Source organism: Liolophura sinensis, chromosome 13, assembly GCF_032854445.1.
Source record: "Liolophura sinensis isolate JHLJ2023 chromosome 13, CUHK_Ljap_v2, whole genome shotgun sequence".
Taxonomy (NCBI): domain Eukaryota; kingdom Metazoa; phylum Mollusca; class Polyplacophora; order Chitonida; family Chitonidae; genus Liolophura; species Liolophura sinensis.
Window position 1 is genome coordinate 24,891,193 of NC_088307.1, and position 22,454 is coordinate 24,913,646.

The 22,454-nt window shown below is 40.5% G+C and overlaps 1 protein-coding gene across 1 annotated transcript; it reads right to left on the reverse strand.

Annotated features, from left to right (window-relative positions):
- Nucleotides 1–1,313: 1,313 nt before the first annotated feature.
- LOC135481007 (uncharacterized) lies at nt 1,314–15,330 on the reverse strand. Its single transcript, XM_064760938.1, has 10 exons — nt 15,288–15,330; nt 13,838–13,935; nt 13,365–13,433; nt 12,474–12,603; nt 10,328–10,491; nt 8,921–8,977; nt 8,177–8,309; nt 5,234–5,418; nt 3,886–3,948; nt 1,314–1,670 (listed from the first exon to the last, which is right to left on the reverse strand). The coding sequence occupies exons 1-10, from the start codon at nt 15,328–15,330 to the stop codon at nt 1,494–1,496; spliced, it is 1,119 nt and encodes a 372-aa protein (XP_064617008.1). The 3' UTR covers nt 1,314–1,493.
- Between the last annotated feature and the right edge of the window lie 7,124 nt (nt 15,331–22,454).

Genomic DNA, 22,454 nt, shown 5'->3' on the forward strand with positions numbered 1-22,454 from the left:
AGTCTGTGATTTGAGATCGACATGCTTTATCACATTAAGATCTCAGTAAATCTCACCTCACATGACGGCGTTTCGAGATTACACCAGACACGAAACAAGCGGCTGCTTTTTTCAATCAAGCCCGTCACCTTTTCGCATACAGTACCTGATCATTTCCACCCGCAACCCTTTGGCTATCTATCCATAAATCTGCACCCCTGGGGTGGGGTTAAGTCTTAAATTTGTCACAACCAGTATATAACGATTGAATCATATATATCAGGTAGCCGGTTCAGATCTCGCGCGATACTGCGAGAGCATTACTATGCACTATAATGGCATCCAGGTTATACCATTCTTGTGAAGAATTTTCAGGCGCTGTCAAGAACAGGAATGAAGGAGACTTCAGATTCAGGATCATATGTCTTCAGTCAGCATGCCTGCTGGCACAGGGTTAATTAATTTGCTACAGTTACATGATCTCTGTATAAAAGGTTGAAATTGTATATAATTAAGCTTTGACAGTTTTACTGATTTGTATATTAAACTTTTTATTTTAACTTTTTGGGAAATCAATTCAGCTAATTTCGATCTTTATCATTTAACCCAGCTTTTAAGACGCAGAGGTTTTCACACTTGTCAAGCTTTTTAATGATTAAAATCAAGTTTTCTTTATCAGTGAAAAAACCCTACACACTTGGCAGAATTAACCAAGGCATAAACTAAGTTTCAAGTACAGGATTCTGGGGCTTAGCTTCATGATTGTTTCTAATTCCGCTTAACCCGAGCTAGGGGTCGTATGTTCATCGTGTTGAATTAGCCCGCCGCCTCGGGTATATGAACAGTTGCAATCAAAGCGCAACTGAGATACATATTTTGGTATCGACAATTGATAATCTAGCATGGTACACGATTTGAATGCTGATTTCACTCAGTCGCCTAGAACATTACTTGTGTCTTTCCAAAATGATTGAAAAATGTTGACTGCTTCTCTTGGCATAATTCCGTCATGTTTTCATACGTTATATACTTTCTTAGTTCTTTGGTGGTTTGTGTTATACGTCTTTTTCGGAATTGACCTTGCGATTATTGACCTGGAAGGTCCATCTTGGTTGAAGGCTGATATACGAATGCCTGTTTTGACGCATAGGTTCCGAACGCTATAAAATTATGTAATCCAATTTGTGACTGGAACGAGAATTCGTTTTACGGAATGAACCTACAACTTGCCAATAAGCGCATCTTAAAAGCTAAATACAAAATTTGAAAATAATAAAACAAACAAACAATATTTTAAATGATTTGCTTTATTTTCTTTTTTTTTTGAAGTTCCTTTATCCAGTGTTAAACCAGAGTCTTTTAAATATCTCTAGTACAGAAATCGTTAGAAGTACAACACGGTTGGCTCATATATTTATAAAAAAATGTGCACGTTTTCATTCACGTGTATTGGAATCCAGCCCAGCATTCTCATACTATTAGTATAACGCGTATAGATACAAGGGAGATTACTCTCAACGTCCAATGATCACAGGCGCTAAGGATTGATGGAAACAGTCAGTTGTTTCACAGCAAAAAACGCATGCGCCTTCGGGGCCAGGGGGGCCCGGGGGTCCTTGATGCGGACCTTCTGGGTGCTCCGTAACAAACAAACACGACAGATGGTTGTTCAGTTCTCGGTCTAAACATACCTACAAATACAGATTGACTGATTAACGGTTTGATTGATTGATTGATCAAGCCTGAATGCGAATGAGTGACTAGTCACAAGTTATTACTGCAAAAACTCTAGTTTCTCAAGTTTTACAATGAGTATAATTCTCTTGTAAGTTAATGTGGAAACTGGCATTCTGCTTCATGATTGTGTCTAATTCCGCTTACCAGGGCTATGGGTGGCCAATTCATCGCCAATTCATCGCCAATCAAAGAGCAACTGAGATACATATTTTATTACTGGCAATGTTGGTTTCCTCAGTCTCAGTTCCCCTAATATTTCGGCTAATCAAAATGTCAAAAAGTTAAAAAGAGGAATTTTCGATCCTGTAACTGAGTAACACATGACCATGATCATTCCAGCACTACTGATTCCAGTTCTGGATATCAGAGGAACACTACTGACTCCAAGGTCTGGATATCAGAGCAGCACTACTGACTCAGGTTTTGGATATCAGAGCAGCACTACTGCCTCCAGGTCTGGATATCAGAGCAGCACTATTGACTCCAGGTCTGGATATCAGAGCAGCACTACTGACTCCAGGTCTGGATATCAGAGCAGTACTACTGACTCCGGATCTGGATAGCAGACCACCACTACTGACTCCAGGTATGGATAGCAGAGCAGCACTACTGATTCCGGGGCTGGATATCAGAGCAGCACTACTGACTCCGGGCCTGGATATCAGAGCAGCACTACTGATTCCGGGTCTGGATATCAGAGCAGCACTACTGACTCCAGGTCTGAATAGCAGAGCAGCACTACTGATTCCAGGTCTGGATATCAGAGCAGCACTACTGACTCCAGGTCTGGATATGAGAGCATCAAATATTACGACTCTCTTCCCTTTCACCATAACATGCCTGCAGAGCATGTCCAAAGGTGGAATATGGGAGTTTTGAGTTCGAACTCTTTTAAGACTAAAGGTAAAAAAGAGCCCTCCTGTATCATGTGACTTGTCAAAAATGTTGGGCAGGCTTTTTGGGGATTATAATTTACCAGTCAGCTGTCTTACCGTGTTCCAGAGGTATAAATGACACCTGTTTGTTTCATAAAGGACCTGGCACAGTAAGGCGGAGAATCGAGAAGAAAGCGAATTCTAAAAAGGGAGGACCATTCTGTAAATTCCATATCCAAGTGTAAATCTTGGCTGAAGCACCCATAAAAGTCATGTGGCCATAAATGAAATGGTTACTTAGTAATGAAAGAAGAGTAAAACAGAACTGAAAAAAGAAGTAGCCTTACGAGTGCACCAGTGACTGTCACTCACCGATATAGTTAGTTCGCTTCTTTATTTTACACAGTTTCTTGCACTGGGGCCGATTCCCCGCCTTTCTGTACCATGTCCTTTGTTAATTACACAAACATTCAGCTGCTCAATTACTCCATCGTTCGTCTACCCTAAATATGTTTTTGTGAATCGATTTTATAGTAATATGAAATCAAAATAGTTGCCTGACATTACTAAGAGGTCACATAGACCAGTACAACTTTCTTACCAGTAACTATAAAAGAGTTCTAACTCAAAACTCCTCACTAAAGCCTGGATGACACTGCAAGCTGTAGAACCTGGAATGTTCCCTTTTCAACAAATGGTGGATGGTCGTCAGGACATAACTTTCTGTTCTTGGTAGCAACGTCTTTTTTACAGAACTTGCACATTTACCGATCTATTGAGTCATACCATGTCATTAACGTGCTTAGTCAATATTTTATGATGACTGACTGAACGATCTATTTATTGTTCTATCAATTGACTGATTACTGCTTAATGCCGTACTAAAAAATTTTTCATTTTCAGATTTATAGATAAAGGAAACCGGAGTGCCCGGTGCAGTCGACTGAAGCTTTAAGTTACTGAGGGACTTCTCCCACATGTGACGTACAATCACCATTTATTGTAACCAAGGCTTCACGTGCAGTGAGAGCACGTCAGTCGACGAACTCGCTGTAGACATTGATTGACATATGTTCAGACCTGTATCCAGCCAGCCTATCTTAATTCCATATCCAGTAAAACTTGTCTAATGAAAACTACATGAAGTCACAGTTGTTCATGACGACATCTTTATCACAGAGGTGTCCAACACGAACCAAAGGGGACCAGAAAATGCAGCTTTAACTCAATGGATCGAAGAATAAAGCTAGATAAATCTGAGGGTAGCTACTTTTTGTGTAATAATTTAACTTACGCGTCGATCTCGCTCACATCTCGAGTGCACGTGACCATGCGGATCGTACTCTACCATGCAAATCTACAAGGGAGATGACTCAGTGTTCATGTAGACTATTGTATTGTAGACAATATGTTAGACAATCATTTGTCTACAACCCGGATAGACAACTTCACAGCAAATACTCTCAGATTCTCGGAAAAACAACAGTTGACAATTTAATAAGCAACCAAATGTTTAAATATTGTATTTTAAAAGCAAATCTAACACTGGCTAAAAGTAATTCCGGATATTGAAGTCATAGTTTCGGCTAGTGTCTTGAAGTGATTGTATGTTAAATGTGATGACAACACAGCAATTTGAATAATTCAAGACAAATGATGACTAATGAATTGCAAGTATCATCACTGAATATTTTTTTTTACCTAATTCTGCTGGAGCCATGGTGCTAGGGGGGCGTGCAAAGTGCTAGTATTTATACCTTTACATGTACAGTTAAAACGAAACCCTAAATAAGGTAAATTGACAAGAGGACGTATTTCACCGGTTACTTGTGACCATTTTCCAACTATCACACTGTCGTCTCTGCTCTAGATTTTACTCCCTATGCTGTACGTCTATCACACTGTCGTCGCTGCTCGGGCTTTACTCTCTATGCTGTACGTCTACCACACTGTCGTTGCTGCTCTGGTCTTACTCTCTATGCTGTGCGTCTATCACGCTGTCGTCGCTGCTCTGGTTTTACTCTCTATGCTGTACGTCTATACACGTCTATGATCAGGACATACGTACATTTCCTGGGTCACTGCTGCTCAAGCAGGTCCCTCAGACCACGCAGACGCCCCCTCCCCTTTCCCCCGTACTCTGCAAGCCCCGCAGGACTCGTAATTTGTTAGACGTCGCTGGTCCAGAATTACTCACATTGACGTGTTGTCATCGTATGTTGTTCACATGAAATTCACATGAAAACAATGCAAATGGACTCAACGAGTTCCACCAAGAGAATTCCTATTTATGTACCATACAAAAGACCCTAGCTTGGAGAGTAAATCCAGAGCAACAAGGGACAGTGTGATACTTTGGGAAAAGTCCCATGTAACCGGTGAAATCCGGTCTGTACTCAATTTACCTCAGTTTAATAGGGTTTTTGTTCTAAATGTTTATGAAATTTGTAAATTCTGAGAATAGTAACGTACACGCTCGCCAGCACCATGGCCTATACACCAAGCCCACCAGGTCTTGGATCAATCCACGTTTCCAGAGGGCGTGAGGTCAGGGTACCAAGTATAACACGTGACAAATGCCAAGATTATCAACTTTGCAGACTCACGCTTGAAACGCGACCCAGATTTGTATGAAAACTCACCTCATTCCTGTCCAGATGGCAATATGTCGGATGTCTCAGACAGTCATCTATGTGATGAGCGTCTTCGCACACGTGACAATTGATCTCCCCGCCCGGCCCCAGAGGATGTGGGGTAGTGGACACCGGAAGTGCTGGTAGGGTAGTTAGGGGCATAGAGGTTGGGGTCGTCATATCAAGCATGTTACCTGTTAAAGCAAATCCACCGGCTTGTTGAAATTGTTTTCTTTTTAGCTGAAATGAACAGCTTGAAAGCCTAAAAGTATTTTCAAAATATTCCCTAAACAAAACAGGGGAAATTCTTATGTGACAAAAAACAAAAACACTTAGTTGAGGTTCGAGAAGGACACTCCATTATATTCTTTTTTAAATTTTATTGCGCATCAGCATTTTTAAAAAGTAAGTGAAAATAGTTTTGTGCAGAAGTTTGCACAGCGCTCTCAGGGGCGCTAACTTTGTTACATTGTTTATGTCAGCTTTAAACGAAAATAAAACACCACAATCAGCCATATGTCAGATAGAAAACCATTAAAACATGCTCTTGAAAGATTGTTGAATTTATTTTGGGGGAGTTTTCCCAACCAAATAAAGCGCTTTTAAAGCACCAAGTTGTTCGATGGTCAGTTGAGACCCTGTATATATACTATCCAAAAAAAGAAACGCATAACCCGATTTTTTGTGGGAGGTGATGCAGTCTTTTCAATTATGCATAACTAAATAAGAATTGCTATTCTGCACATATGTTTTTTCACAGATTAAGGAAGGGTCCATATCTAGACAACAAGGCCATCAACTTGAGGTAAGACACTCACAATGAGTCTCCCACTTGAGTGGAATGTCAGTATCTGTAGTGACCACCACGGGCACGAATAACAGTTCTGACACGCCTTGTCATGGACTGGATGAGACGCTGGATAGAGGCCTGGGGAATGTTCTGCCACTCCTCCTGCAAACATGCAACTTGCTCTTGAAGCGTTTGAGGTTGAGGTTGACTTTGGCGTAGACGTCGATCAAGTTCATCCCACAGATGCTCAATTGGGTTAAGATCCGGGGAACGGGACGGCCAGGGTAGCACATTTATATTGTTTTCGGCGAGGAAGTCCCTTGTGACACGTGCCGTGTGCGGTCTGGCGTTGTCCTGCTGGAACAACTCCCGCTGAACGTCAATGACAGGTAAGAGGTGTGGCTGCAGGATGGTGTCTCGGTAGCGTACGGCCGTAAGATTTCCCTGAACGTGGACAAGATTTGTACGACCAGTATACGATATTGCTGCCCACATCATGACACTCCCTCCACCAAATCTGTCCACTTGGCGTACGCAGTTAGGGGCATAACGTTCGTGAGCACGTCTGTAAACCCGGTTTCTACCATCACGTCTCTGGAATAGGAATCTGGACTCATCACTGAACCAAATGCGTCGCCAGTTGCGTAGATTCCATGCAGTCACGTTGTTACACCATCGGAGGCGATTGGCGCGATGGTGAGGACGCAGCACGATCCCAACATAGGGCCTCCTGGCTCTCAGTCCATGTTCCCTCAGCCTGTTCCGCACTGTCTGACCTGATATCCTCCTCAGTCCCGGTATGCTGGCTGCTGTGCTTTCAGCTGTAGCACAACGGTCACGCAAATGGAGGACACTTATGTAGCGATCTTGGGCTGCTGTAGTGACACGTGGTCGACTTGAACGCCGACGGTCATTTGTTGTCCCAGTATTGTTGTAGCGGGCAGCAAGCCGTGAAATCGTGCTCTGGCTGACGTGTAGACGCCTAGAAATGGACGATTGGGACTCTCCAGCTTGAAATCTTCCAATGGCAATATTTCTTGTGACAGTGTCAAGACGTGGCATGTTGAATCAGCTTGAAAACACCACTTGGAAGACGCCGATTTCCGGCCCGAAGTTGTGGTTTTATATTCACACATTGCATGCTTTCCATGCGTAAGTTCGGCGTGTAAGACTGCACGTGATGCAGTGTGGTGCTGTATTTTTTACTTCTTCCAAAAACGGCCTCCAAACTCAACATTTTCAACCAAGAAATGTTTTGAGGAATAAAATGTGTGCTAACTGTGACTATTAACAATATTAAAACACATTTTGCCCATGAAATTAAGACAAAATGTATTTATTTCATTTTAAAATAAAACAAAACACCTATGCGTTTCTTTTTTTGGATAGTATATCAATGACGCCACATCTGTATTTTTTACTTCACAAACTTTGTTCAAAGCTTTTTTTTTGGCGAATGCATTTATAGCACTATTTGTGTATAAATTTTGAAAGCAGTTTGTGTATTATGTGGCGGAAACCTATCTGATGTTATACCACTGATCAGGAATAAATAAATAGAACAAATAGAAACAATTTTCGTAGACGCTTCTTGATGGCCTTTCATCTAAAATATACTTCGTACTTTGTTTTGATTTTTCGCCTTTAAAGGGGAAGAAAACTCATAATTTGCGAATTTTCCTCGCCATACACGTAAAGCCTGAAAACGGCAAAGCTGGCATAAATCGCTAAATCCCTATCTTTAACACCCTATAATTTATGCCGGGAGTGTGTTGCTTCTCCGCCAATGAGAGTCGTTAAAACTGCCGGCTTGTTCGTGCAAACTCGGAACATACGTCCAACATTCCGGTTTTCCGATCGTCAAGCGGAAAACGAACTGTGCTGTTCGCTACCTTCTGGGAAGAAGAGTTCTACCGGAAATGTGCGAACTGCACTTCGGCGGTTTCCCACGGCAATTCTTCTCCTAACACAGAAGACTTTAGGACTAGTTCTTAGGCAATATGGACTCGCCTACAGCGGATGTTGGCGCTGACTTTATTTATAATTTATCAACTTGAGGTACATATTGATTGATATTTAAATTTTCTTCTCCTTTAACGAAACCCTGTCCTGATTAAATAGCACCGTCCCCAAATTCATTTAAGATGTATAGTTTTACTCACTGGGCAGTTTGGGAATGACCACTTTCTCCATGCACCCCGGGGCCTCACAGCAGAAAGCACACACGTCAGAGTTCAAAAGGGTCCCTTCGTAGCAGTCCATCGTGTTGTTATCATGGACCACGGACCTGCAGAACTGACGACACCGAGAAAACAAAACTGATACAGTTCATACGGTTTGATTTGTAATATCTAGTCGTCGAATTAGATTAGTCGAATTAAAATGTAGGAAAAGCGCTACTCTCTATATTAGGCCCCATTCATACATTTTATTTTTGTATTCACATCGTTTTTTTTTGTTTGATTAATCGAGATCGATCTGTTGATCAGACAAATCGCATCGTCAAATTAAATTAAAATCCCGCTTCACAACGTGAATATAATACGATAGCTGGCAAATGGTCACACGTATTACCTGCCTCCTGAGATTTCACCTCAGTTTGGGTTTTATTCTAACTGTTCATGTAAATACTTAAAAAGTAGTAAAAAAAAATAGCAGAATTCTCTCCATACTGATGGAACGGACATGTAAATACAAGTCTACAAAGAGTGAATCTACCTCATTAACAAATATGATTTTCACACCAAACAAACTAACTTTTTGAAGAAGCACAAAACTCCACATATGGATAAGTATTCTTCCAGCCATGCCATAGAATCACAAAGTGAACAGAGTTAATATTTCACTGATTTGTCGTTTTTCCTCGGCAGTTCTCTTCGTTAGTGACCGCGCTTTTCAGTTCTTACCTCATCGGATCTGCAAAACGAGGTTATCCGCCCTTTATTATAGAAAACCATGCACACCTGCCGACATTCAAAGTTATAAAAAAAATGAAGATCAATTTCCTTCCTTGTGCACCATTGAGGAGAGATCACAAGGCAAAATTTTATCATTGCCCTACCCCAAGATGCTGAGAAACCAATGCTCAGAGGAAAAGAATGATCACCGATCAGTTATATTTCAAATGAAAATCTACTGCTTGTAGTGTAATGAACAGAAACAATATTAGATTTTTTGATTTTTATTTGTTAAGAAATTACAAGTCTCCAAAGACAGAAAAAAGAATTCTCGAGGTCGCCATATTGTGAGGTTATGATTAAGATTTGAGGTATGTTAGCACCTTCTAATAGTGAATATAGAATGTTAAAACATGGGCTGTAAAATATTTCCTCAGTGTCGTATACATGTTTAGTTTGTCATTCTTTGCAGAAGAGTCAATATGTTTTGAGAGTTTAATTTTTTCCATTATTTAGAAAAGACTTAGACATGACCTTATATGGAAGGAAGGTCATATGGCTTAACACTTATACATGGAGGACCAAATATAAGCGTCATGTCCGACATTCATATACCATTCGTAGTCCGTAAAGGGCGTTCCAAGTCGATAATCTCAAGATCCATTTCCAAAACAACGTTTAACACTAGCTCGCAAAGACAGAGGTATGTAAGAAATCATACAAATAAGAAATAAAGCCGGTAACACACAAGAGAGAAGCGGTCATCAGTTTGCAATAATGCCCGGCAGACAGTGGATATTCCAGGCAAGAATTTCATATCAAAGCTCAAATTCGTAGTCCATGAATGAGTTCCAGGTCAAATAGCAATTAAACAAGTATCTCAGTCGTGCTTTGATTGCAACTGTTCATAAAGGCATCATGCAGATACAATAAGCATGGCTGCCTTTACGGACCCTAGCCCCAGATTAAGCGGTATTAGATACAGTTCAAGGGCATGTACTTATTTAATCATTTGGTTGGTGTTTTAGCCGTTACTCAAGAATATTTCACTCATACGGCGGCGATTGGCATTTTTGTGGGTGGAAACCGGACAGATCTCAGGGAAAACACAAGGTACAACTTAGGTTGCTGTTAGACCTTCCCTATTTATTTTATTTTACATACATGTCATCAGATTTGGAAACATTTTTCTTTAGCATTGACGAAGGGCTATATGACAGAAAGACTTTGTTGTTGCCGATTGTGTTTTGTTTCTGATGCTCCGGCGCATTTTTGACCTTTACGTATAATCCATCGTTTTCTTCTTCTTCTTCTGTTTTCCTTTAAATCATTATCAACACTTTATGACACAGTCCACCGTGACATTTGTAGTATCATTTAGTTTATATAAGAAACTATAGCATTTAGCGTACGCACCTCCTGTGTCAGTTCACAGTCATGGGGGTGAGCCAGGCATTCGGCCACAGCTGTGGCCCCCTCACACAGATAGCAGTTGGACTCGATCACCGGTGCCACCGTTGACATGGAAGCGTGCGTCGTCAATGACGCAGCTGTTGTTGGCTTTTGGGTGGTGAACTGGCCTGAAGTGAGAGATAAATGACGATGAAAGTGATGATGATAATAATAATGATGACGACAAATAGATAAACTTAAAAAATTATCTATTTAATTTCATTATTGTACACTGCCAAAATCAAGCTTTTTTGACTCATATGACTGCGACCATTTATTTGATTAGTGTTTATCACCGTAATCATGACGTTTTCACTTATGTTTGGAGGAAACTGGAGTGCCTGGGGGAAACCACCGATCTTTGGCAAGTTACCCATGAGCTTTCCCACGTATGACGATGGTTTGACCAGCAAACGGCCACACGTGCGTCATCAGTAAAGATGAGCAGAGAAGCCTACAAATTCCCTGTCCAAAGCCGGTGTTAAAAGACGAGTGAAAGACAAGTGTTTCTAGCTCCTAATAAAAATGATGATGATGATGATGATGACGATGACGATGACGACGACGACGATGATGACTGATGTTAGTGTATCAGTGCTTGCTGATAATTAATGGCGATGATAGTAGGATGGTTTGCGCTCCAAATTGAAGATGATCTTCTTTACACTAAATTGTGACTGCGGCGTCACTAATAGAGAACACCTTATGTACAAAAACAGTGACTCCAGTGTGAAAGGCAAGAAATGATCACACGTTGCCAGTGAAATCGGGTCTCTTGTCCATGGGCGTCAGTTTGGGTTTTACTACACATATTTATGTAAATTTTTTAAAAAGTAGCAACTTATACGACCCCTAGCACCAGGACAAACTAAAAACAAATGCAGGGATGTTAACTGCGTCTAACCTTTTGGTCTGAACCACGATAACGGTAAGTGCTACATACTTATTTCTTGTGGGAAGCAAATTAGACATCAAAGAAGTGTGGCCTCCCTAAGTGATTCAAGTTATCAAGCAGCTCATGTGTGTCGCAGATTCTAGTGATTCTGATGAAAAGTGGAAGAAAACACTGAATTCCGAGCTGAACCTAATGCTAAAACGAGCAAACGAACCATCCACCTGTGCATTATAGAACGTTCAAGGATGCCAAGCACTGAGTAGTACTGGGCCTTTATAGTCTTGCGTAGTTACGTAAAATTAGATATTACCGAGGTACCTATTACAGACATAAGCTAATCGTGTCTAATATATTCTCTCCCAATACATTACATTACCTTACTAATTAGCTCATAAAATGACAAGAGCTTGGGCTTGAACTACTTAAGGCTTCCTTTGCTTGACCCCTTACATGGACAAATTACCTTCATCCATTGTCGCATTGCGCCGTAAGATTTACCTCCCTTCAGAAAGCGTTAAGCGTCAGTTTAACTTTGATATTAACTGCGGTGATCATAAGACAATGTTCCAACAACCGGTTCTAATTCATTAATCACCAGAACCATTTCCGAAGGAATGTATGTATGCATCTATGTATGTGTGTGTGGAGGGGGGAGGGGCGGGAAGGGGGGGGGGGGTAGTATGCTTGGAGTTTTACATCGTATTTAACAGTTTTTCAGTCATTTGACGACGAGGTACGAGAATTCATCGTGTGTTTGCATATTGTGTATTCTTATGGCAGGGCGAGCCCATGCTGCCGACGTGATACTGCCACTGAAGTATAACACAACAGACACCAGACATGACACCCCACCGAGTCACATTAAACTGACACCAGCCAGTCAGTCTTGTTTCTTTGCACAATCTTGTATGTGATGGACGCCAATTAAGGCAGCAAGAAGTACCATTTTTAAAGTCTATGGTATGACTCGGCTGGGGTTTGATCTCATGTCGCCCGACTTCGAGGCGGTCATTCCCAAAGGAAGAGAAAAGGCCACACGCAAAAGGCATATGTGAAAAGGTCTTCGGCATGGTGTTAAGCACATGTCATATAAATAAATACTGGTGAATATAAACTACTGTTACTGTGCTGGACGAAAAATGAAGGGGCGAGGAGGATGGCATCACGTTTTTGCGCAAGGTATTCTCGGAAATTTGATGACGTCATACAAATTACCTGGGAATAGGAGGTAGTGGTATTTGTCGACACAGGTGACGTCATCACAGCACCAGACGCAACCAGGTCCTGGACCAGGAAGGCCCAGGGCACAGCGAATAGGATCGTGGAGCTCGTCACGGTGACAATGCTGAGAACAGTTTAAATGAAAATAAAACAGAGACTGTGGAAAGCAAATGAGCAAAACGTCGCCCAGTGAAGCGTATTTTTACAGACAAGTAAATGGAATAACATATTACATTTGATGTTAGTATTTTTGCAGTAGAATGTCATCCTACTTTCCAAACACGCCACAAAACATATATCAAAGATCATTGGAACTGAACTTTCAGAATCAGGTTAAATGTGCAACATTGTCATGTGCGAAATATTTAAAGAAAAGACAACAAATAACACAACAGTAATTTTCAAAGCCATTTTGTTCTGACGTGCACTGGTAACTCTACAAATCAACCTTTAACCTGAAATTCCTACGAGGCCATGGGATCCGCCATATTAAAGAAACCATAAACACGATGGGTTACAGAAATCACTCACCACTGATTGGTTAAAAATAATAACATGACCGCGCTTTCGATTATTTCAAGTTGAAAGCTGTTTACTGCGTGGGTTATGAAACACCACACAAAGGAATAGTGTGCTTTTCCACCCAATATTTTAGGGTCAAACTCATGTTAGACGAAATCACGCAGCCTATTTCATTGGACAAGTTCAATGACTGCTTAGTTGGCTGCTAAAAAGTGTTCGGTTTATTATCCCTCTAAGATGAAAACTGAAAATCCAACTTGTATAACTTACACGTTAGAGTTTGTCATAAACCAAATAAAGAAATCCGTTTGTTTCATCAATACTTCAAGTCATATTTGGCCTTGTGCACAAAATGAACCTTACCTCTGCTGGTCGGCAAGCGGTTTCCATGGCAATGCCATGCGGATCTTCGTGTGCGTGTATCTGGCAAACCTTAAAGCCACAGAAAAAAAGAAAATGGAAGTGGAATAAGGTATTCTAACTTTTTTTTACAGCTTATTACAAATTATTGTAACTATTACAAGTGAAGGGGCAATGATTGGATAATACTGCCACAAAGATGTTATCGGTTTTTTGATACACTATAATTTTCTACGCTAGTGTTTTGCCACTAGTTAACATTTGTCAGAATTTTGTCTGTTTTGGATTGAACTTTTTGCCCGGCGTAACTACCGTTGTGCACATGCGCATCGTAAGTGTTTTTATTTATTTGATTGTTGTTTAACGCCATACTCAATACTTTTCACACATACGACTGTCACAATAGAAAGAAAGTGCGGTACCTTTATCTGGCTTTCGTGAGAATAATACACTCTTGATTGTATTACAACGCATACCTCGTTTGCATTGCAGATTGAATGAGGACCCGGGTGACATTCCAGCAAACCCTCGTGCGTCTTACAATCCGGGCAGTATAACTGAGCCAGTGAAAACCCTGGAAACATATATAAAAATGCAAAATGAACAAGAACGTTTTATGCTATAGTTACTCTACAAGAGTTTAGTTTGTTTTGCATTCCGTTTAATATATGCAATAATGTAAAAATAAATGATTTTTGCAACCCCATAATTGGAAGCCCAAGCCATTTTGAAAAGTAAGGATGCAGTAAAATGTTCCCATGACCAAGAGTGTTTCACGAGGTTTACATTTTATTTATTTTCGGGATAGCTTTTTAACGCAGTACTCAAAACTTTTTCACTTATACGATGGCGGTCACATTTATTGATCGAAGTAACCTGACTTTCCGAAGAAAACCTTTGCACCTTCGGCAAGTTACTGACGAACTTTCCCACAGACTTGCACGCCATATTGGTGGAAGAGGTTTGCTGGATGTGGTCAAGAATCAACGCTAGACTGTGCCAAAAGACAAACGGAGCGCTATTTATCACATATTGTCACCCACGTCCCAAGAACACGGTGTCGCTACCATACTGTTCACCAGACAGCAGGGTCCCGATTTAAAAGCTGCTCCGTAACGTTGCGTGAAGCGCATGTCACCACGTTGACAAATGCATTCATTGTGTGTTGACGTTGTGACGTCACACCAGAGGGAAGTTACGACTGTCATATAAAATGGGTCTCAAATAACGTGAAACTGTAGACGACTCAGTCAAAACAAACTGTATATACACGGTAAATTCTGCTAGAAAAATACCGGCCTTAACTTGGCGCCTGTACCCAATTAATTCATTATTTTATCTTATCCCTTTTGACGAGCAAAAGAAATTATACATCGTAAATTCGACTGTTCAAACCTTCCGTGTATTTTCAGTGCTGACTGCAGTTATCATATCAAAAGGTAATTAGCAAATTAACAGAATTCATATCCCCAGAAATAGGCCTGTAAGTTTAGGTGAGCATTATCATTATCAAGTATATAGGTAAAATGCTCATTTAAGATAAAGTGACCAAATTTAAGACGTACAGTTCCTTGGCAATTCCATACTGTGCATTTGTACATGTAATATATGTCAACCTCTGAAGTCCAGCTCATGCTGTGCATGCGAAAGTCTGGCAGCAAACTGCGAATGGTCGTGGGTTTCCCCCGAGCTCTTCCTGATTTCCTCCAGCCATAATGTCGTCGTATAAGTGAAATATTCTTGAGTTTGGCGTAAAACACCAATCAAATAAGCAAATAATTAAACCTTAATCTCTTTATGTTTGTTAGTGTCTTTTTTATTTTATTTTATTCATTTCTTCGATTAATTTGTGATCTGGACTACACAGTCTGAAATAAAGACTTATTATTACTATTTTATTATTATTTTGATCGTGAGTATACTTACCAGTTTGCCAGATGGCAATCACCGCCAACAACTTGAACCTCATAATCACGTCTGTAAGCCTGAATTAATACTCCACACAAAGGGAAAAAAAAAATCAACCTCTCACCAGAAAATCGTACTCCTCACAGCGACAAAAGTTTGACCTATTGACCGCGTGTGACAATGTCTTCATTCAGGCTGTATAATCAACACATACACATAAAAACGTTTCAGATGTCCGCCTTAATCTTGTTTTGTGCACATTTTAAAGAGAAAAGAATACATACCTATATATATATATATATATATATATATATATATATATATATATATATATATATATATATATATATATATATATATATCACGAATTAGTACATACACTGGTTTAGAACGATTTTTGTTGTTGTTGCTGTTATTTTCCGACCTTGACCCCAGCGATCTTGAGGTTTAAGATTTCTGTATAAAATTGTCTAATGGAGGCAGTGATGTAATTCGAGTGTAGATATTGTGGCACTTGCGCTGAGCGGAGTGTGGTGGACGATATGAAGTATGTGGTTTACTTTTGATAACATCACAATACCTTATCACTTGTGAGAAAATCACGTCTGTTACTGATAGTTTTGCTCGCTTTTCTTGGCATATGGGGAAAGCGGAAAGTCTGATAGAGAAATCGTTAAAAAGCGAACAACAGTCAGCTGTTCAACACTGAGGAGCCATTTCACGTGCAAGTCAAACATCGAACAGGCCATCCAAGTTCACTCTTGTCAATGGCATGCTGTTGTTGTATTAATTGTTGTTTTAATGAGTGTTACATGCATTCCAAAATACAAATGTTCCAGCTTCCTTCGTCACTCCACCGTCGAGATATCGGTTTTAAAATACAAAGGATCCATTTTGTAATTGGTGGATTTCTTTCAGAGGTCAACCGGTAAGGTCACTCTATCACGTGCAAGAAACGATCGGCTATGCCGTCCTCAAACTACTTGTCAGCGCCATGTTTGAACTACTTCGTGTAAATAACACTCACCTTCACTGATATATCGTTCATTTTTGCCGCACGTGCATTTCTAAGGGTACATTGAAGAAAGGATGGTGAATTCTTTATTAATGATTTTCAAAAATGCTGCCCCATACCTGCGTCGAGCATTGATGCGCCAATGGCTCGTAGCTGCTGGGAGATAGTATGTAAGGAGTAAAAATTTATTTATGAAAAATTCCGTTAAGGGTTTTATTCTAACTGTTCATGTAAATGCTTAAATAGTAGCAACTTATACCCCTCCAGCCACCATGGTTTAATCAGAATTAGGTCAAACAAATTACAGTGATACTAATTGTGATTTATTAGACACTGGTCTATATAATTACTATTAAAATTATGACGTACTAATTCATTTATCTCATTGTTGCTTATAACAGCGGGTTAAAGTACTTTTCACTTTTTCGATGGCGCTCACTTTCATGGGCGGAGAAAACAGGAGTGCCCGGGGTACACTACTGACGATTGGCAAGTTATTGACGAGCTTTGTCACGTGCGCCGTACAGATATGCATACTATATTGGTGGAAGACATGTAGTCTTCAACGAACAGCCACACGTGTGTCGTTGAATGGTAAGCGTCTCTAGATCTAACCGCCAGTGTTCAACCAGCTGCGAGAGGACAGAGCAAAACAATCCTTTGCTACAGACGGGAAGAAATGTTTACGAGTTCTCCATTCCGTTGTCACGATGTTAGAATCACCTTTATGAATGTTGAATCCGAACCGTGTCCTATAGCTCTGACTTTGCCGCTCGAATTCCACCACGTTCAGGTGACCAATCCATCACTCGCTCACCAGATCAATCACATTATTCAGTGGGAAGGTTTCAGCATGCCCACCTGTACCTTTCAGTCTCCAGTTACGTGTGATCGGTTACCTTTGATCGGCTCAGGTGTGACTTGAGTGCGTTTCAGACTCGATGTCAGCCACGCAAAGTATTGCTGCTGCCGTTATCTGTCTAGCAGCCTGTGACGGATGCTCTTGTGACGGATACTTTCCTTGTGTTGTGCTCAATGCAGACTTCATACGCGAAAGGTAGTGCGTCGGCTTTAATTCTGCCCCATTTCTAACAGAGTCTTACGTGGAGAAATGAGACTGCCTTTTCTTGTGCTAAAGATATCTTAGCAGCTGGTGAAGTCCTTCCAAAAACTGCATGTTGTAAGAAAGATATGGTGCAAAATTAGGGAAATTGCTCCGTACTAGAAGTCTAAACGCCCACAAATCAGGCGTTGTCACTCATTTCTGCCCGAGCGTTGCTGTCTTTAACTATATTCGTGTTGAAGCCAAGTTTACAACAGGATACAAGTCATCGTGTATACAGATGGCAGAACACACAATTTGTTCAAAATGTCAACAACGTTACAACAGAGGCTGTTTTCACGTGATAGAGGTCTAATGAAACTACGGCGAAATGTTGTAGTTGGAATTTGAGTTCGGTTGTTCAAATAAGTTTATAGGGTGAATGACTTTCATTGAAAGGTGGCCTCAGTGCTAAAAGATTCGTTGATTTGTAAACAGGTTTGTATGGGACCGAAGAACTTGATTGCAATCATGCACGTAAACTTGAAGGAGTGGCAGTATGCCACGAGATCAGAATATTACCTATCCTAAAATCGACTTAATCGACGATAGATAGGCAATAGTCATTAATGTCTTTAATCGAGAATCGGCTTTTAGTAGTACATTCGAACCAAGTCTTGTTAAGCAAACTTACGGCCTATGGTTTATTTCACAACGATTAAGTTACAACAGTGTACATTGTTTTGAAACTGTAAAGTCTGTATATGTGGATCTGAAGAATACGTGGTTAGGCTTCGCTCTGGATAATTTCTTTTTGCATCAGCGTTGAATGACGAATATTGGCGATGCAAAATGCATGTCTCTGATTCTGGATTTCATGGACTTGGTGTAGGCCTGCATATTTTTCTTTCGCATATATTCACCGGTACACGCCGAATTCGGCACAATCTTTCAGTAGATGAGTTGGATAATTTGTTTCATTGAAAAACCTAATGAAAGGCATGCGAAGTCTGCCATTAAAGTTCACAGGTCTGTATACAATGCATTGATAACAAGTCTGGTGATAAGGCGATCACATCTCGGCGCCCAAAAAATTTGCTCGTCATACCAATACGTCCACTCCCCTGAGGCTTGTCAATGGCAAAACAAAAACTCAAGAAGGCAATGCTTATACCACGAAAGGATTTTGTTAATTTCGCTAATTTTAACACGGTATGCACTTTCTAGTTCACGACAGCCGTTTTGCCATCTTCGTGTAGATTAGTTGCGACCAAGGAGTAGGCGGCTGATTTTTGAAACTTTTGGCGTATTCTAGATGGTAAGTCGATTAAGTATGTGACAAATGTTGCTTTGTTATGTGAAACCTGATTAGCTGACCGTTCAGTAAAGGACAATAACTTTTACTTTCTCCAATTGCTGGATAGGCGGCGCTTCTTACGTCTAACAGTTAAATACCCTGTGCGAGACACCACACAGCTTTAACGGTGTGTATGTTGACCAGGTGCTGAAGTATTTATTTCAATGGTTTTTTACACCGTACTCAAGAATATTTCACTAATACGACGGCGGGCAGAGCTCAGGGGAAACGAACGACCATCCGGAGGTTGCTGTCAGAACTTTCCACGTGCGACCTGAGAGGGAGCCGTCATGATCCACGATTTGAAACAGGCCCTGTTAGTCGATTGGTGTAAAATTAATTTGCAGTTGGAATAAATCCGCGTGCTGTGAGAGTAATAGTTTGCACGAATGTGTAACATTGTTTGACGTGCTCTAGGGGGTTGTTTGCAGTGACGTTCCAATCGTTGCAACATGAAGGTACTACAACAATTACTGGGACCAAGGCCTTGGGATCCTATCAACGGTCAAGGTAAGTTTTATTGTATACGGGCGTGTTTTAATTTGAAAAAAAACATATGTATGTAAAATGAAATGAATTCTTGCCTTTGTTTCGTCCTGTATGTTTTTGCAGCATGTATTAAAACGACTTTTGTCTACAGCACATATATCAATATACGTTCGTAAGTTATCTTCTACTTACCGTAATTTTATTTCATCCTCATGTGTAAACTGTGAACTCGACTTCATCAAGGAACCAAAATGAACAGATACATAACAGGCCTACATACATTCATTCTAAAAGGAAAAAAATATCGATGGATCATTTATCCGTGTTGATAAATCAGTTTAAATCATGCAGTTTAAACTATTATTATTCGTAAATCTTGTGCGAAGACAATCTGCATTCAATTCCACTTCCACTGGTAAATTTGCAACATATCCCTGCCTTTGGGTCTCCGTGGCCGAGGTGGTTAACGTCCCAGTGCGGCGCAATGATCAAAAGCCTCTCACTAATGCGGCGACTGTGAGTTCACGTCCAGCTCATGCTGGCTTCCTCTCCGGCCGTACGTGAGAAGGTCTGTCAGCAAACTACGGATGGCCCGGTTTCGTCCCCGGTTTCGTCCCACCATGTGGTATTAGTGAAATATTCTACTGTACGGCGTAAAACACCAATCAAATAAATAAATAAATAAATAAATAAATAAATAAGTAAATAAATTTCTCTGGCTCCATTGATCTCGGGGCCTTGATTACAATAAACGGCACATTCCTCTCACTTATTTGTGCTGTCTTAAATGAAGTCCAGTAGAAAAAGCTTCCACCGATTTCTTAATTCTGCATATCTGTATACGCCACATTTGGAGAAGCTCGTCATGAACTTGGCAGAAGTCGGTGGTTTATACCGAGCATTCCAGTTTCCTCCACTTATTAAACCGACGCTCATTGTATAAGTGAAACAATTCTTGGCTATGGCGTTAAGCAAGGGTCAAATGAATACATAAACTGTTGACTGTATTACTGACAGGTTATTTCGGTTCTTTTGACACTATATAAAATGGACTGACTGAAGTCACAGAACGATTAGTTCGACATTAGAAATGCAAAATTTGTCAAACAAATTAAAAATTTCTGTTGGACTCATAGTCGAACTATACTTACCACCTATGTAAACACGTCATAGCTGGTAACCTTAATATTGTACATAATTATAATGGGACAGCCAAACAAGTTCTGAAGGATCCTATACCGTTCGGAAAGTAGACCCCATTGATGACCTTCAGAGAAAATACGTTATTGTTCCAGCCGACAAAGTTCCCAATAATACTATATTTGTCTACAAGAATTATTAATATCAGGTTCTTGTGGAGGAGCTTTGGTATCAATACAATTTTCGCCGCAACATCAAGGTATTCTACAATGACATGTACTCTGGAGGAACTATTTAAGGAAACATCAGTTCTTTCACAAATAGCAAAAGACACCAATCATTCGCATAGCCATTCAGCTGGTGGTGATATTCACCAACGCCATGAAGACGTTCCAATGATCGGCATGTTCATCTGCCTCGATTCTTAAACCATGCCTATACCAAAGATTTAGAAGAATTTTATCGATGATATTCCCGATGAAATGTGAACATTTGTAATTTGTGGATGCCCATGATGGACCCAGGTAAAAATGTGTGAATAAGGTTGAAAATTCCTGAACAATATAACGATATTATATAACGATTTCGCCTGACTGCACAAAACCTTTGAGGATTTGTTTTTCTTGAACTGAATTTTCAAACTTGATTTTAACCTGAATGTTCAGGTCCCAAACAAATGTTCAGGGCGGAGTTTTTTTAAATGATTTCTAGGCACAACATTTGTATTTCGGGTAAATTTTTGTCAGCATTTAGATTTCCTTTAAACCTTAAAATTCAGTCAGCACCAGGCATATTTTAATGTCCAGTCTGTAGCTCATCCCGGCCACTCATATTTATTTATTTATTTGATTGGTATCTTACGCCGTACTCAAGAAAATTTCACTTATACGACGGCTGCCAACATTATGGAGGGAGGAAACAGGGCATGGCCGCGACCATCCGCGGGTTGCTGTCAGACCTTCCAACGTACGGCCGGAGAGGAAGCCAGCATGAGCTGGACTTAAACTCATTGCGACCGCAGTGGTGAGAGACTCCTGGATCATTACGCTGGGCTAAACAACTGAGCCACGGACGCCCCCCACCCCACCCCACGCATATTCCCTCCATCCATAAAGCTGACTGCCATCGCATAAGTAAAACATTCTTGAATAGGTCGTTAAACAAAATGTTTTAAAAAAATTGAAAATAGAATAAAATAAGTACATCGCCTTCACAAGATTTTCTATATTTGTCCATGAGAACGAATGATTGAATGATTTGGCTGACCGCCACTTCGGTAATATTGCAGCCAAACTAGAACCTAATCTTTTCGATTGACAGTTCCTCACACAACATTCCTGGAAAACAGAGAAGAAAACGTATGTAGAAAAAAAAAGGAAGAAGTTCTCGAAAAAGTATGCAAGCTTTAAATTGCGGAATGTGAACTGGCACACTTCGTTGACGGTGTCTTTTATGTCAACACCTGATTCACATCAGTGGGACATCCTCGAGCAGAAATGCGTGTTAAGTCAATCAGTTGAATAACACATTTCGTGTATGGTGGCGTGAGTAGAATCAAATCTCAGGCACAAACCACCATTTAACATTTCTTTTGTTTGATCATGCCGCTGGTATCAGTTTTCTTCATTGCATGTGCGTGCCACGGTGTCTCATTATCGACCGCATCACCTCCATCCATTACACAGGTGCGTGATCGTTTCACATTTTCCGACACCTCTCGGACGGTGTACGTAGCAGTCTATCTCCGACAGACGTCGATTTCATGCCATACCTTTCAGACAGGTGTCTTGTGACGTTGACGTATTACCGTTATTCTTGGTCGCATTCAGCTGTGGCGATCGACATTATCTGTTGCTGTAAGACTTTCTGTGTGGTTTCTTTTCATTTTCCGTCATCTTTTACGTACGATGACTTTCACAAATAATCCCTTGTTGTGCATTCATTTAAGCCAGAAAATTTAAGCCCGAATACTGAATTGCCCGAATACCCCTTTACCCGAAAACACAATGGTCCGAACACCCAAATTCCTAAATACTCAATAGCCAGAACACCCAAACACCGAATACCCAATTGCAAGAATATTCAATCGCCCAAATACCCAATTGCTCATTTGTTCGAATGTTCTATCGTCCGAACACCCAT